Raw genomic sequence first — 16,687 nt, forward strand, 5'->3', positions numbered from 1 at the left:
CACTTCTTCCTTGTTCTCTTAGGAACAGAGATTGTCCTGAAGGGAGGATATGTATTTGCATAATCGCACAGGCCTTTTTTTTTTAAACATATACATGTATCTATTCTTTTTCAAGTTCTTTTCTCATTTAGATTGTTACATAATATTGAGCAGAGTTCCCTGTGCTCTACAATAGGTCTTTGTTGGTTATCCATTTTAAATAGAGCAGTATGTACATGTCAATCCCCAAAGCCTCAACTATTCCTCCCTGCCCCGCCCCCATAAGTTCATTCTCTAAGTCTTGCATAGGCCTTTTAAAAACAAAACGTTGAAATAGCAAAGGATGAAAAATGAAATGGTTAAATTTCCATACCAAAATAGGTGAAATGTTTCTTTTCATTTTCTTTTAGGTTTGTAAAGTGTCTGACCCAGAGTACGAGAACAAACTTTGGTTTCCTTCCCTTCTTTTCAAGTTTACAAAGCTGTAACTAAAGATTTTAGCAGCTAAGAAACTCTACAGTGAATTATCTGATAGTTTCCAGTATAATAATTTATTCTTACCAACTAGATACTATGCTCACTTTTCTTACTTTACCTGTTTGGTTGTCAAGGTTTAAAAATAGCATATTAAAACAATTATACTCTTTAAAAACCATGGGCACTTTTTTTTTTTTTTTTATTTTAAAATATGTTTGTGACTAAATGAAATAGAAAAATCCCATGAAAAATGTTTGCACACAGGGGTAAAATGTGACAAAAGCTTTTGCCGAGGTTTCTCTACCTTCTCCAACGTCCGCTTGTGTGGTTCAAGTATCATTTGTTATTTACACTTGTCATTCCCAGTTGACTAGGAAATTTAACACACTTCAGCCAATGCTTCACATCTGAGGCAAATGAAACCTAGATGGTTTCTTTGTGGGCCTAGTACCAGGACCTGTGAAGGAAGTGTTCTTAAGGTAAGTGTTTTAAGATAGAAAACTCAGCTTATGTTGTTATCCACAGGTTTGAAATCAACATCCTTGGGCACATGACGTTTACCACACAACAGTGAGGTAAGCGCCCAGTCATCAGATGACCCTCTTCGATGTCCATGAGTCATAAACGCCACAAGCATTCCTGGAGTCTAGGCTGAATTTCTCCACTGGCTTGTTTGGAAACCCGTCTCTTCTAAGCGGTGTAGTATTAACTTGCTCTGCTGCCAGCTGGATGACAGCTGATCGGGCACTCTTCAGGGCGGACTCCTTTCCAGGGGCACCCGTCTCCACCGTCAAGCCCACTCTTCTCTCTCGCGGCGGTCTAGGGCCATCGGGACCAGTTTCGGGATTTTCTATAGCCAATGAGACTTGGCAGAAGAGGCCCTAAAAGAAAAGAAGGAGGCAGAGGAGGGGTAAGAAGTAAATGTATCGGTAAGAGTCATAATAAATGACGGTCCACCCGTGAGATGCGACAACGAGCACCCTATTTAGCCGCCGTAGCCTCGGGGACAGCGGTCCAAGCGCCAGCCTCTCCCCCCCAACTGCCCGCGCGGCTCACGGTCACGTGACGGGGGAGCGGCGCGCGCCGGCCGCGGCGCCGATTGGCCGGCAGCGGCAGCGCGGGGTTTGATGGGAAGGAGTTGGCCGGGCCCGTCGCTGTGTCCGTGGCGGCTGCTGCCTGCTCAGGAGGCCGGCTGCGCGGTGGCGGGCGAAGCGGGCGGAGGTGGACCCCAGCGCGGGGCTTTGCTCGCTTCCACTTGAAGGTAGAAGGCTCAGAATGAGGGCCGGTGGGAGGGTTCGGCAGAGGGGAGGGCGCTGAGCTTCTCCCGAGGAAGTACGCTCCCGCTCGCCTCCCCCGGGCGCCTCCGCCCGATGCCGAGTGGCCTGCGAGCTCGACGGCGGCGGCGGCGGCGGTTCGTCGAGCGCCTGCCCGGCTGCCCGCCGTCCCTGTCTCGCCGCCTGATCCCCTTGGTTTCCCAGCGCAGTGGCAGGGGTGGCTCCGGCGTGCTGGAGACTCCTTTCTGTCCCCCAAGGGGAGTTGGTTCCCCCGGCTTTTCTCGGAGATTCGGGGCGGGGCGGGGCGGGGGAAGGGGACCGGGTTGAGCTGAGCATCGGGTGCTTGGCCCACCTCCTTGTTCGAGCGAAGGGTCAGAAGCCAGCGCTCCGAGTGGGTTCTACCCGTGTCGTCTTTTGCTGAGTTGTGCCAAGGCGCGGCGAGTTGGAGAGATCAGGAGGGACCGAAAACTGTCAGTGTCATGCTGCTCGGCCCAGGCGTGTGGGCGTGGATTGTGTGCTGCTTAGAGAGGCCGCTTGCACCGTGGTCCTCATGTGAGCGACGGTGGGGTGGAGGGAAGGGCGAGGTTGCGTGGGTGTCGTAGGCCTGGCAGAAGGAGAACAACAAATCTAAAACTCCATCGGTAGTCTTAATTCTTGAATACTTGTGTAAGGGGATTGAGAGAGACTTGGGATGGGTGCACTCGGTTTTGCTGATGGTGTCCTCACTGTACTAAGTAAAATTTGTGACTCACTGAATTTTCCATGTTCCGCTTTCCCCTGTAGGCTTCTGGTTTTTGGTGCCTAGTGTCGACTGTTTTTCTCCTTTCTCGGTGGCCTGGGTGTCACCATTGAGAAAATTTGTCACCACACAAAATGCAACAGCGGTTTGTGTGGATGTGAGTAAGCTTGGTTTCAGGCATGTATGTTCAGAGTGGCAGGGAATGCTTGTCTCATGTCCCCAGCAGCCCCCTTAGTTTCATTTTAGGAGGACCAGGTTGATTTTGAACACATTTTTTTCAAAACGAGCGATGCATTTAAAATGAGAATTTTCAAGTTTCTCTGTCATCTACTGAGATCAGCCCAATGCTGTTAAAAACCTTAGTGTTTACATATTATTAACTCGAAAGAATATAAGAAAAGGAAGAACTTATATGGCTTACAACAGGTATGATTTATTGTAGAAATCTTTCCAATCAAATAGTCATTTTTTGGTAGTATTTAGTTCAGAATGAACATTGACTTACCGTGAAGACCAGAACTTAATCATTATATAATGAAGGTGCTTTTAGAGGTGTACTTCTTTTCAATAATTTTATTTTTGAGCAATAAACATGGTGGTTCGGGATATTTTGGAATTGTCTTTTCAGTTAGGATATTTGAAAGTTAGAGTTCTGGGACAAACACTTTTAATCTCAAATTGAATAGTCCAGTGTGTTATAGAGGTACTGTTGATGGTGACTGAATAGTTTCTACTTAAGTTTGCAACTTGATAAACATAAAACTAAACTTCCTTTGCTGTTAAAGGCCTACAAAGTTATTTTAAGGGAAGAGTCTTCAGAGTATTTTGCTTTATTTTAGAAAATGAGAGCAATACATTTTCAGTTAAAATACAAACTAATTTTATTTTCCAATTTTAAAATTATGAAAGTTTCTTAATAAGAAGTTAGAAAGAAATGTATTCCATATGAGTATTGCTGTACTACATGTGTTTTCTGGTAATAGTAGTAATAATGTCTATAATTTATTATACGCTTATTTGTTGAACACTGTACCAAGTGATATATAATTTCATTTAACTCATGCAACAATTCTGTGAAGTGTAGATATTTTCACTGCTTTGCAAATGCTTAACTGAGTCTTAAAGAGTTTAGTTTACCCAAGATCACGTAGCTAGTATGTGGTTGAGTCATATTTTGAATCCAGACCTTTTTTATTCCATTATTTCAATATGACTTGAAGTAAGCTGAAAATTTGAGAATAACATGTCCCAAGATTTTAAATTCTGACACCTAAGCGTGAGTGTGAATAACAGTTAATAGAAAACATTCAAATGATATGGTGGGCATTATTATTTATTGAAAAACACTTCAGATGCACCCAGCTCTTAAGGTCATGTCAGGTCCTATTCTGATATCAGAGTGGAAAGAGACTCTTCATACCCGTTCATGGAAGAGTTCTTGGAACAGGCCACTTGAGATTGAACCATCTGTCCAGTCAAGGGCAAGCAAATTGATTTATGCTTCAGAAAGAAATGCTAGTTATTTGATTCCCATGTATTTTCGATGTGTTGAAAGGAAGCGGAGATGGACTAGGAAACGGCAACAATGACAACAGTAAAAACAACAGTTTGTATCTAGGAATTAGTATGTGTCAGGCACTGTTGTAAATACTTTAGAATGCATTATGTCATTTAAGCTTTTCAGCATTTGAGAGGGTTCTTAACTATTGCTGTTTTGCAGATGAAGGTAGTGAGTAACTGAGAGGTTAAGTAATTTAATTGCCCAAGGTTTCATAGTAATGGGCCACAGCAATTGGAGTTAAGATCTTTGGGTGGCAAAGAGGGAAAAAGTGTTTGAAAATAGAAGTATGAAATTAAAGCTGTAGAGAAATAGTTGATTAAATTTGTTATGCTTTCGTATCTGTTGGAAGTACTACTTATACATGTGCATTATCGTAAATCAGGCTTCCCTAACAAATACCAGAATTTGATAGAAAAATTGCTGGAACAATGAGGGTTGATTGGCTCTTTGATTATGAACCTGAAACAATGAGTGTGGCATTTAATGACTGTTACCAGAGTGGTGTTCTAGAGGACAAATTTAGAAGCAGAATCATCTGCTTCAGGGATCGTAAAGGGTAAGACGTAGTTTGTTTCATTAACACCAAAACAATTCTCTAAGCAAATAATTAATGTCAAAGTTGGTATTAATTGTAATATTATGCATATATTTCATATTACACGTATTTTAAAAGTGATATGCAATAAATAAGTGGAGGCAGTACTTGCAGACTTCTAGTACCAGTTCTGCCCCTAGCTGGAGCTACATGATTTTGGCACATTTAGCTTCTCTTCCATGCAGATTTAAACACTCAGATTTAATCAAATGAAGGAATTGGGCTACTTGATACACTGTACTAACCCTATCTCTCCTGCTTATAACTTTCCACTTCAGTAGCTCTGTTTACCAGCATTTGAGAATGTCTGAGGTGCTTTTATATATTTTATATATAAATATTCCTATCTAATCTACAGAAAGATTTTATTTCTGATTTTTGAGTTATTGGAAGTAACTTGTTGCTTTTTTTGGCGTTTTTTTATTTATAGTTGATTTATAATATCATATAAGTTCCAGGAGTATAACATAGTGATTTGCAATTTTTAAAGATTATACTCCATTTATAGTTGTAAAACATTGGCTATGTTCCCTGTGCTGTGCAACACATCCTTGTAACTTATTTGTTTTATACATAGTAGTTTGTACCTCTTAATCCCTTATGGCTAACTTGTTGCTTTTTAAAAAATCAAAACTAAAATACTTTGTCTGGCTCTGCTACTTACTGTCTTTGGGAACTTAGCAAATTACTTCAGTTCCATAGTCTCAGTTTCCTCCTTTGTAAAATAGAGTGATAGTAGTATCTAAATGATAAAATTCATGAAAAGCATTTGTTTTAGGGCCTGCTAAAAGATTAAGTGCTAACCAAGTGTTTAAATTATATTATTGTTGTCATTACTTTCAAATACTAAAAATTCCTATTGGTGATAGCTATGAACTTAACTTGGAGGCACATCACTCTTTCAGACCAAAATGTGTAGGACAGTTGTGTACAAAACACTGGGCTACACACCATACATACATGGGATAATATATGCTTTGAAAATACACAAGTTAAGTGGTTCATCTGAATCTTCTCTCCCCAGTCAACCTTTCTTGGTAATTTTTAGCATCTTAAGGTTTTAAGATCTATTTAATGTCTTAAATCAGAAATTTATATTTTATTCATTAAAGTCCCTGGATTTCCTACAACTGCATTTTAGAAATTTGAATACTGAGTTACTGTTGAAGGATTAATAATATTTAGATTGCAACTTAAATGTGGTTTATAACATTGATTACATTTATATACTTCAGAAATTTCAGGACAGATTATAGGAATTTCTGTCCATAAAAATCACTTTGTTTCATAATTAGGCTTTTTTGTTACTTCTCTAACCAAGAAAGTCCAAGATAGGCATGCCTCGTGTACCAAAAAATAGTGTTGCGGAGTGAATGTATGTATTTGGTACCGGCCTTATTTTGCGATTACATTTATGGGTTTAAAAAAATGTAAGAATTATGGCCTAACTTTTTTTTGGGTGGAAATGAAGCAGTTTACACATTGGTAGTATGTAACTGTAACCTGGTAAAAATATGTGTTTGAAAATATACTTTCACTATTTCAGTTTAAAAGAACTAAAAATTATATAATTATTGGCTGGTAAATTGATTTAGGATATAATATTGGTGATGCATTTTATACATATGGTAATATTTAATACATTTCAGAGTTATAGAAAAACAACTGAAAGTAGGGGATATGAGATACAACTAGCTGACATGACAGTTTAACTAACTTAAGGGAACAATTAGAAACAATTTCAGAAATGATTACTTGGGTGTGGAATGATAGTGAACAGACCAGAAGTGTAGAGTGGCTTTGGGTAATGTTTTTTCTGAGCTATCGCGTGAATCACGAAACTTCTTTCCACTTAATTTTCTTGTCTATAAATGGTAATAATGAAGGCTATCCTGTGAAAAGTGGTAGTATTATTAACTTTAATGTACAGAAGAGAAAATTATGGCTCAGAAACATTAAATGATATGCTCACTGTTACAGTTAGCTTTATAACCCTTATTTTTTTTTAAAGCTCTTTATTGGAATATAATTGTTTTACATTGTTGCACCAGTTTTTGCTCTACAACAAAGTGAATCATCTGTATTTATACATATATCCCCATATCCCCTCCCTCCTGCGACTCCCTCCCACCCTCCCTATCCCATCCCTCTAAGTCATTGCCCATCATCAAGTTGATCTCCCTGTTTTATACAGCAGTTTCCTACTAGCTATCTGTTTCACATTTGGTAGTATATATATGTCAGTACTACTATCTTGCTTTGTCCCAGCTTCCCCTTCGCCCCCCCACCCCATGTCCTCAAGTCGGTTCTCTACAACTGTATCTTTATTCTTGCCCTGTCACTGGGTTCATCAGTGCCATTTTTTTAGATTCCAGATATATGAGTTAGCATACTGTATTTGTTTTTCTCTTTCTGGCTTACTTCACTCTGTATGACAGACTCCAGGTCCATCCACCTCACTACAGATAACTCAATTTCATTCCTTTTTATGGCTGCATAATATTCCATTGTATATATGTGCCACATCTTCTTTATCCATTCATCTGTATAACCCCTATTTTCTTACTGAAAATCCAATTGGCTTTCTATATTGTAAGTTGATGTTATTCTAAACATTGTAGAGCACCCCTAATTCCAAATAACTGGTTTTGTTGGGAGACAGCCAAATGATAGAAACGGCTGTATCTAAGCATATAGAATGAAAGCAGTACAGCAGAACTTTTCTTATGAGAACAATATAGGGGACCTACTTTAAGGAAAAGAAAATTGCAAAGTGGTATGAATATACACTTTTAAAATACCTTGCTACTTTAAAAGCCTTTCCAGCTTTATTTTCATTTTTAAATGTGTTTTGGCTTGGAAGAAAGGATTTTTTAAAAATGTGGACTGTCTTTAAGACTGTCTCAATTAAAATTCCACATAAGTGTAGTACAAAGAAATTAACATTTTATAGTATTTTTGGATAGTATTGCAACATCTAAAGTTTATAGTGAATATGCTGTGTGTTTAACTTAAATTTTAAAAATAATTGCTTTATTTCTAGCTGTGAATTCCTTTGGACAACTGATGATATTTATCATTGTGCACAGTTTCTACAAATAAAAAATGGGTGGATTATTTTCTCGATGGAGGGTAAGTTACTTTTCTTTACAGCCAGTTCTTAGTCTAATATAAAAATGTCACATAAAATATTTGTAAAGGTCTCCTTTGTGGTATAGACTTGAGTAGTAATTTAATAATATCCCTAACTCTAATTTTTTTTCCTTCTTCTCTTATGAACTATTTTTTCATTTGGACTTTAATGGTTCTACTTGCTATATAGGTGTCTGATGTCTCTGTTTAAGAGAATTATTTCACTTTGATGTGAATTATTTTTATTTCTCTGTTTATACATTCGAGTACAAATGGTTATCTTTTCTTGTTTTCATACTGCCTAAATTTCAATCTTACTTGAAAGATAATTGAAATTAAGTATTCTATACTATATTTATGTTTTTATAGGCTATATCTTTTTGTCTAAAGCTTGTCACAAATATTTACTAAAGTCACACTAGATATGCTTTTAGGAATTAATAGGTTAAAATTAAAAATACAGTTTGATTTTATTGGCTAAGTCTTTAGAGGAAGTATCTCAAATTTAGAGGTATAAAATATAAAACATATTGGTAAATGCTCTTCTTTAATGTAAGAGGAGGTAATGTAGCCTAGGACAAATTAGTTGATTTTTTGACTCCTTTTTACCGTAATGAGTCTAGCGATACTTGGTACACAGTTTAGTTTTTGGACTATTGCTGGAACTGCTTTATTTTGGATTGGCATGTATTGACACCCTCCACCCTGCTTTAAAACCTTATTACAATTCTGCCTGAGAATCAAATTTATCTATTCTTACTTTTCTTTCTTGTTAGGTTGAACCATATGAAATTGCCAGTCTTCAACAGTTTTGACTACATAAACAGCAATTTCATATGGTTCAACCTAATATTAACAGCTCCTGTGGGTGCTACAATGAATTGATAATGATTACCCTCTTAGATGGTTGAGTATATAATTGGTAATTATTTTTTTCAAGTGTTGTATGAGCCATTTTGGCTGGTTTTTATTCTAGGTGATATAAAAAATATCTTTGACAAACAAACTCTGCTATAATGAAGTATTCTTAGATGCCCTCTAAAAATCTGATCTTCAGAAAAGTACTTTAGGAATTCAGAATGAAGGTAGCCATTGATTTTTTTTAAATTAATTAATTACTTAAATTTATTTTTGGCTGTGTTGGGTCTTTGTTGCTGCATGTGGGCTTTCCTTAGTTGCAGCAAGTGGGGGCTACACTTCATTGTGGTGGCTTCTCTTGTTGTGGAGCATGGGCTCTAGGTGCGTGGGCTTCAGTAGTTGTGGCACATGGGCCCAGTTTGTGTCTCACCAGCTCTAGAGCGCAGGCTCAGTAGCTGTGGTACACAGGCTTAGCTGCTCCGCAGCATGTGGGATCTTCCAGGACCAGGGCTTGAACCCATGTCCCCTGCATTGGCAGGTGGATTCTTAACCACTGCACCACCAGGGAGGTCCTGTCATTGACTTTTGGCCTCCAGAGTCCTAAGTGAACTTTTAGCAATAGTAGACAGACCATCTTTAGTCTTGAGTTTTTAATAGAGTGTATAATTATAATAATTTAATAGAATTATTGTGGAATTAATAATTGATAATAACTTAATGGAATTCTTTTTGAATAATCATAGCTAAGAAAATTTTTCTTGGAGGAAAATTTAAACAAATTTTTTCTCAATAAAAGTATGTTTTATTGGGGTTAAGGATGGTAAAAATGGAGCTATCAGAGTTGAAAGTACTGTTAGGACTAAAAATAAGTTAAGCAGGAACATATTTCTTTACTCTTGTGTAATTTTGTTTGTAGTTTTAATTTTTATATAAATCTAAATCTCATATGTAAATAAAGAGGAATACATATCGCTTGATAACATTGAAAAAACTTAATTTTGGATTAAAATGTTCTCTTATGATTATGTAAGTCAAAGTGTTTCCAGGTTGGCAATACAAGTTTTAATGCTGTCTCTTATTTCTGTTTCTATAACAGACAAAACCTTCAACTGTAGAGGTTCTGGAAAATATAGATAAGGTATGTTCTTTGGCTCTGGGTTGTTTTAATTCATTTTAGGTGTTACATAAATATTGCTTTACTATATATGACTTTGGAGACTAGATCTGGTATGGGAATTTAGAGATGATATAGAGTAAGCCTGAGAACTTTAATGTTAAAGTCCAAAGTCTATCAGTGACCTAAGAAGTCTGTGTCAAGTAATAGTGACTGTTAGAATGAAATTAGAGCTACAGCATGATGTATATCAGTGTTACAGATAGGGTAAAGTAGATATAAAACAGTCGGCAACTATTTGTATCAGTTTGCAAACTTCACAGCTTTTTATAGTTTCTAACATAAAAAATGGTTATTCCTTGAAACTATTAAAAGTGATGAATAGATTGAAAGAATCTAGTATTGGTCACTGTTTCAATTTTTATTAATTCGTTTTATAGTCTGATTTTTCTTTTAGGCCTTATACACGGAGAATCATTACTCATTTGATTTAACAAAGACTGTTTATTGATGCCAGTTTTTGTACTTCTAATTTTTGCTAATTTGATAGTTTATCAAATATTATTTTTAAATATCTGAATTTTGAATTTAAAAAAGATTTGTCAAAGCATAGACATTTTTCATATGTTTTTAACTTCATTTAACATTTTCTTTTTCATATTATGTTCTGTTTAAAATATTAAGGTATTATATGTCATTGAATTTCAAGAGTTCTCTCTCTCTTACCTCTCTATCATGTTAAAGTTTTTTTAACATTTTAATTTCTTTATGAATTTAAGATTTAATAATATAGAATAACTTTCTCTTCACAGGAAATTCAAGCATTGGAAGAATTTAGGGAAAAAAATCAGAGATTACAAAAATTATGGGTTGGAAGATTAATTCTCTACTCTTCAATTCTCTATCTGTTTACATGTTTAATTGTATACTTCTGGTATCTTCCTGATGAATTTACAGCAAGACTTGCCATGACACTCCCATTTTTTGCTTTCCCACTCATGTAAGTAAAATGTTCTTTTTGTTGACTTTTCCTCTTTCTGACTAGATAGTTTTAATACAATTTCTTTATATCTTTTTATTATGAAATGGTAATGTTTGCAGATTGAATAGATTTGCATTTTTTTGCAGTTTGAAAACTATTTCTTTAAAAAGTAGAACAATTGTTTTAGACCTTTACTTATAATCCAACATACTTGAGGAATATGACCAAGTGACGTTAGTAATAATGGCTCTATATGGTAATCTTTTGTGATTCTCTAATAGATGGTCATGCTCCCTAGGAGTATTAGGCATGGAGTAGGCATTTCAGATTGTGGGTAGTGGCAAGTGAGGGAGGACTTGTAAAACAGAAAGAACAACTGTCCAAATGATTCTGAATGTATTCCATTCACCCCACCCTTCCCCTCTTTTTAGTAACTGCTATAAAGCAATTGACCCTTATTATAGAAATATTTTGTAATATAGCACTTTACAGGAGGTGTGTCAAGACAGAATTTTGAGAGAAAGTTGACTGAAAAATTTGTTCGTTCAATCAACAAACATTTATAGATACCAATTGTGTGGATGTTGAATTATAATGGTGTATGGTACACAAAAATAGAAAACCTTTGACTGTAGATCTTAGACTGCATACATTAAACTAGGTAATAAGTATGATGAATATTATGAGAGAGAAGTGTCAGATGCTCAGGATGCATTTCACAATGTCCCTACCAATGGGCTGGAGTGGAGGTGGGGGTCAGGGAAGGGCCTTTGTATTCTTTGCTACCGTTGCCACAAATTTAGTGACTTAAAGTAATGCGTGTTTATTATATCCCAGATGTGCAGGTCAGAAATCCAGGTAGTTTGGGTTTTTTGCTTAGGGTCTTGTAGGCATAAATCATAGTTATCAGCTGGCCTAGAGTCTCTGCGGGGGGCCGGCGGGGGCAGCACTGGGGTGGGGGGCTGGAAATGGCTTCCAGGCTCAAACAGGGTGTTGGCTGACTTCTGTTGCATCTCTCTGATTTCCTATTTTGTCCTTGGCTGGGAGAAACCTCTGCATTTAAGGGCTTAACTGATTATATTAGATCCACCAGGCTAATCCAGGTTAATCTCCCTATCTTAAAATCTACTGACTATTACTTAATTATATCTGCAAAGTCCCTTCTTAGCAGTACCTAGATTACTGTTTGATTGCATAAACCAGAGGTTGGAAATCTTGGGGAGAGAGGGGGGCGATTTGATATCTTCAGAATTCTGCCTACCACAGCCTTCCTGAGGAAGTGATGTTTGAGTCTGAGACCTGAAGGATGAGTATGTGTAGCAAGGGTGGTGTGACATGGTAGGTAGTGTTTTAGAAAGATGGAACGGCATGTTTCAAGACCCTGAGGGAGGATAGAGCACGGCAGGTTTAGAGAGTTGAAAGAAGGCCAAAGACTGGATTATGGAGAAAAGTTTGGATAGTTAGAGGAAGGATATTTCTTGTGGGCTTTATAGTCATGATAAGGATTTTAGGTTTTAACCTAAGAATAGTGGGAAGCCACTGAAGAATTTTAAGGAGTATGACATGATCATATTGTTGTCTTGAAAATACCTCTGAGGCTACAGCATGGAGAGTAAATTAGAGGGGAGTAAGAATGGATCTGAACAGCAAGTTAGAAGGTCATTGTAGTTGTGTGGGAGAGAAATGATTGATGGTGATTTGCATTTGAGTGGTGGTAGCAGTGTTGAAGAGAAGCAGATGAGCTGAATGAGGTGGATGGGTTGAAGAGATTTAAGAGCTAGAATTGAGGTAACATGGAAGGGCTCTTGGTGATTGGTTGGGTGTGGGGTGAGGGGCAAGGATTGTATCCAGGATAAAAGTCAAGTTCATGGCTTGGGAAGTTTGGTTGATGGTAGTGTCATTCATTTAAATAGGGAACAACATAAAGAGGAGCAGGTAGTTGACCCACTGAGGCCAAAATACCTGTGTTCTATCCAGATAGAGCTGCCAAGTGGGATGGTTAGGTATGACTGTGAAGCTCAGGAGAGAAATTTGAATGGGAGATATAAATTTAGGATTTGGCAGCTTTTAAATATTAGTCAAAGCCATTAGCTGTTCATTCAGTAAATATTGGGCACCTGCAGTGTGTTGGGTTTTGGGCTAGCCCCTGTGATTGAGAAAGTAGTGACTGGATCTCTGACAGACAAAAATGAGAGACAAGTAAATAAGCATGGTTAATTTAGAGAGAGATAAGTGCAGTGAAGAAAATAAACAGATGATGTAATAGAGAAGAATAGGCTACTTTAGGATGGTCTTGGAAGGCCTCTTTTGGGGAGGGGTATTTGAGTTGAGAACTAAAGTATGAGAAAGAACCAGTATGGAAAGAGTTGGAATATATGGAAGATTATTTATTTATACAGTGTGTAATAGCACATATATCCATAGAGAGATTTAGGAAAGGATTATCCTCAAAATAATAATAGTAATTTTCTCAGGTGTTGGAATTTTAAGTAGTCATTTCTTTCCACATGCTTTTTTGATATTGTTCGAATTTTTTACATCAATGTGTTCTTTAAATTAAAAAAAAAAAAATTCCAAGAAAATCTTTCCAAGAAGAAAGAACAGAAAATGCAAAGACTGTGAGGTAGGAGAGAACGTGACTTACTTGAGAGTCAAAAACATAGCTATATCTGGAGTGTGTGATGGAGAGGAAAAGTGATACAAAGTTAGCTTGCACAATCTAGGTCATGGAGGGTCACAGAGAGGAGTCTGAATTTCCTTTTGGGTGAAATGGAAAGCATGTAAAGGTTTTAGTAGAAGAATGACATGATGAGATCTAAATTAAGAAGATCATGACTTATGGAGATGGAGTAAATGGAGAAGAGTGGGAACCGGGAGATCAGCTAGGAGGCTCTTATAGAAGTTTAATAAAAAAATGAAGATGGATTGGACTACCCAGTGGCAGTAGAGGTGAACAGATCATTTGGAAATATTTTAGAAGTAAAAATGAGACAGCTTGATGGAAGGAAATGGAAGGTAAGGGAAAAAGAGGAATCAGGGTGATTGTTAGGTTTTTTGGTTTCACATTGGTGAGGTAGGATCTTTTTCTTTGGGACTACTATGGTAAACACTTTAGTCTTTAGGAACTCCTGGAACTGATACAATTTTAACTTGTATGTGGTAAAAGAGCCAAAAATCGAGTGCATGCATGTTACAAAATAATTGTCTCTGCCATTTAAAACCTTTTTCTTCTCTTGAAAGCTTTTGGAATGCTTCTTATCCCAGGTATAGTCACAGATTTCATAATGCTGAGCCCCTTTCCCTTGTTTCCCTTCTATCTTTTTTTTTTTTATGAAAAGAAGGGAGAAAAATTTAGAAAGGGAATAAGTGCAAGATGTTTAGTTGCTTGAGTGTCTTTAAATACTTTTAAAAAAACCCCCATTTGACATCCATTTCCATATAAAAATTGATTTTCTGATTATAAAAGATTTTTTATCTAGTTGTAAAAGAATGCCTGACAGGGAACTCTACTATGCTAATTCTAATGTCTGTGCACAGATTGTGATTGGCTGTTGTGACTCAGAAGACTTTTTTTTTTTTGCAAATAAATTATATACTAATTTTTTTATAAGTAAGAAAGACTTTTGTTTCTTTAAAAATGTTTATTTCTTCAGTTTGATCTTCTACTCTTTTGAGTATGGAGCTTTGTTATCCTTACTGTGTCCTTCTGCCTGTTCTGCATCACCTGCATCTAGTATTTCTTGGCTTGTTAAGCTTCAGAGCCATTTTTCACTTTGTCTTATTCACATCTGTGACCTGGTTCTCAACTGCTGCAGCTTCTATTTCAGAGAACTCTTCACTTTTGGAAGCATAGACCAGTTATCCAACAAAGAATAGAATTGTCCTTCTGATTGATGACAATCAAAAAAGCATGAAATAAAATACAGCAACGAGAGAGTGGATGATGTGGTAAATAGAAAGAAGACTTACCACGGGCATTTTCTTTTGTGTGTAATGTGAGCTATTGCCCAAGCTTGTCCCTGGACTTTTTTCCTTTGGAAACTAAGTTCTGAGGTCTGGACCAGGGTTTGCTTAGAGAGATGGAGGCAGAAGGAGCAGTGAAATGTATGACTTTACTCATCACTGTCCACACTGATTATAAGGCTTGGAAATCTGCCTAACAGCCGCAAACAGTGACTGCTGTCTCTGCATTCCAGGTTTCCCAAAGGGCAAGTTTTACTGACAGAGCGGTCTTGGATTCAGGACTGGGCATGTATTGCCTAATCCTAAGTATTCCCAAATTATCTTTTGTGGTAGAATATCAATGCTCTACCTAAGAAGCTTTGAGATTTTATTTGTCTTCCTTTTAGGATGTAATATCGAGGAACTTGGTGAGATTCCAATCTGTTCTTTTTCTGCTTTTCAGATTTGATGATATATTTGTATATCCCTGATCTTTTCAACTATTACTGACACTGAAATTATGGTGGACTGATTTCAGTGGAATTATTAAGACTATGCTTCATAGTGAGGAAAGGTTTGGGTTACAGTTAAATTTTTGTGTTTCTGCATTATGCTGGCAGATATGCGTAACCTTGGGAATTGACTCATTTTCTAAGAGTGAATAACCATAAACTTTGTCTCTACTCTTAACTAACTCTACAGACAATCTTACAAACCTTTACTCCTGGATACCTTATTCTTACAAATAATAACTTTCTAGAAATTCCATTCTCTATAAGGTCATTTCAGAGACCAATCAGCATAAAGTGTTGACCTTCCCAGAGGATTTAGCCATATTTTCTTTCCCCATGTGTGTGTGTTTTCCTCTTAAAACGAGAGTATGAAGGGAAAAATTTAAGCAAAGGAACTGAGGAAGGTGGTTTTGTCCTGTTTCATATGTTTTCTTGCTTTTCTACTTGAATTGAAAGCCATCTGAGGATAGAGCTTTGATCTTATACAATTTATTTATTGTTTTGCCATACCACGTGGCATGTGGGATCTTAGTTCCATGTAGGAGGAACACAGGCGGCCTGCATTGGAAGGCAGAGTCTTAACCACTGGTCTGTCAGGGAGTGCCTCCTTCTCATTTCCTCTTCTCCCAACCAGCTGTGATATATATTTCCTCAATCCAGGTAGACAGCTAACAGATGTAATTTGTAACTTTTTGAGGAAAGTTAAAAGTTTGTTTCATGGCATTCTAATAATAATACAAAGTATCTCCCATCAACTGTAGTTGGCTCTTAAAGGAGAAGGTATCTGAACATCTCTTGATATTTACTCAACGAGAATATTTGCTCTTAGTTTTTGTAGGCAAGATCATTTTGCAAGCATCCCTTTTATAATATTGCTAGATATTAAAATATAGATATTCACTTGATATAATTTTGTACTTAAAAAAGTATGTACTGAGACATTATTAAGAGATAAATCCTATTCTTGGATGGGAAGACAGTATTGTAATGAGATTGATTCTCCCTAAATTAATCTAAAAATGTGTGATCACAATAAAAATACTAATAATACTTTAAAAATCTTGGCACACTTATCCCATAATTTTTAGTGGAAAAATAAGCACATAAGAGTAGTGTTGAAAAATCTACAAAAGGAGCAGAATGAGAAGCAGGGGTCTACCAGGCATCAGATGCATTATAAAACTTCATTAATTAAAAGTTTGGTACAGTGTCTAAATAGAGACACAGACCAAAGAGACACAAGAATCCAGAAGTAAATCCCAAAGGAATTTTTATTATGTGTGGTTTTTATATATAATAAAGATAGCATTTCAAATCACTGGGGGTAAGTGGTGTTGAGTTCTCTCTCCTCCCCTCCCCCCCATAATAAAATAAAATAAAATAAAATAAAATAAAATAAAATAAAATGTGCTTGTTCCTTTTACCAAAATAAATCATTGTTATTTGCCTAAATGTGAAGGTAGTTCTTGCTAAAGCCTTTAGTTAAACTGACAAAATAGTCAACATAAGTTATAAATATTGA

At 36.7% G+C, this 16,687-nt stretch overlaps 1 protein-coding gene across 1 annotated transcript in view; it reads left to right on the forward strand.

Annotated features, from left to right (window-relative positions):
- Window positions 1-1,589: 1,589 nt before the first annotated feature.
- Window positions 1,590-16,687, forward strand: part of LNPK (lunapark, ER junction formation factor) — an 82,395-nt gene continuing 67,297 nt past the window's right edge. The window contains exons 1-4 of the mRNA XM_057746147.1: window positions 1,590-1,717; window positions 7,669-7,757; window positions 9,712-9,753; window positions 10,542-10,729. Of these exons, the coding sequence (XP_057602130.1) occupies window positions 7,731-7,757; window positions 9,712-9,753; window positions 10,542-10,729 (257 nt within the window). The 5' untranslated portion in view covers window positions 1,590-1,717; window positions 7,669-7,730. The remainder of the gene's footprint in view (window positions 1,718-7,668; window positions 7,758-9,711; window positions 9,754-10,541; window positions 10,730-16,687) is intronic.

This window comes from Hippopotamus amphibius, chromosome 8, assembly GCF_030028045.1.
Source record: "Hippopotamus amphibius kiboko isolate mHipAmp2 chromosome 8, mHipAmp2.hap2, whole genome shotgun sequence".
Taxonomy (NCBI): domain Eukaryota; kingdom Metazoa; phylum Chordata; class Mammalia; order Artiodactyla; family Hippopotamidae; genus Hippopotamus; species Hippopotamus amphibius.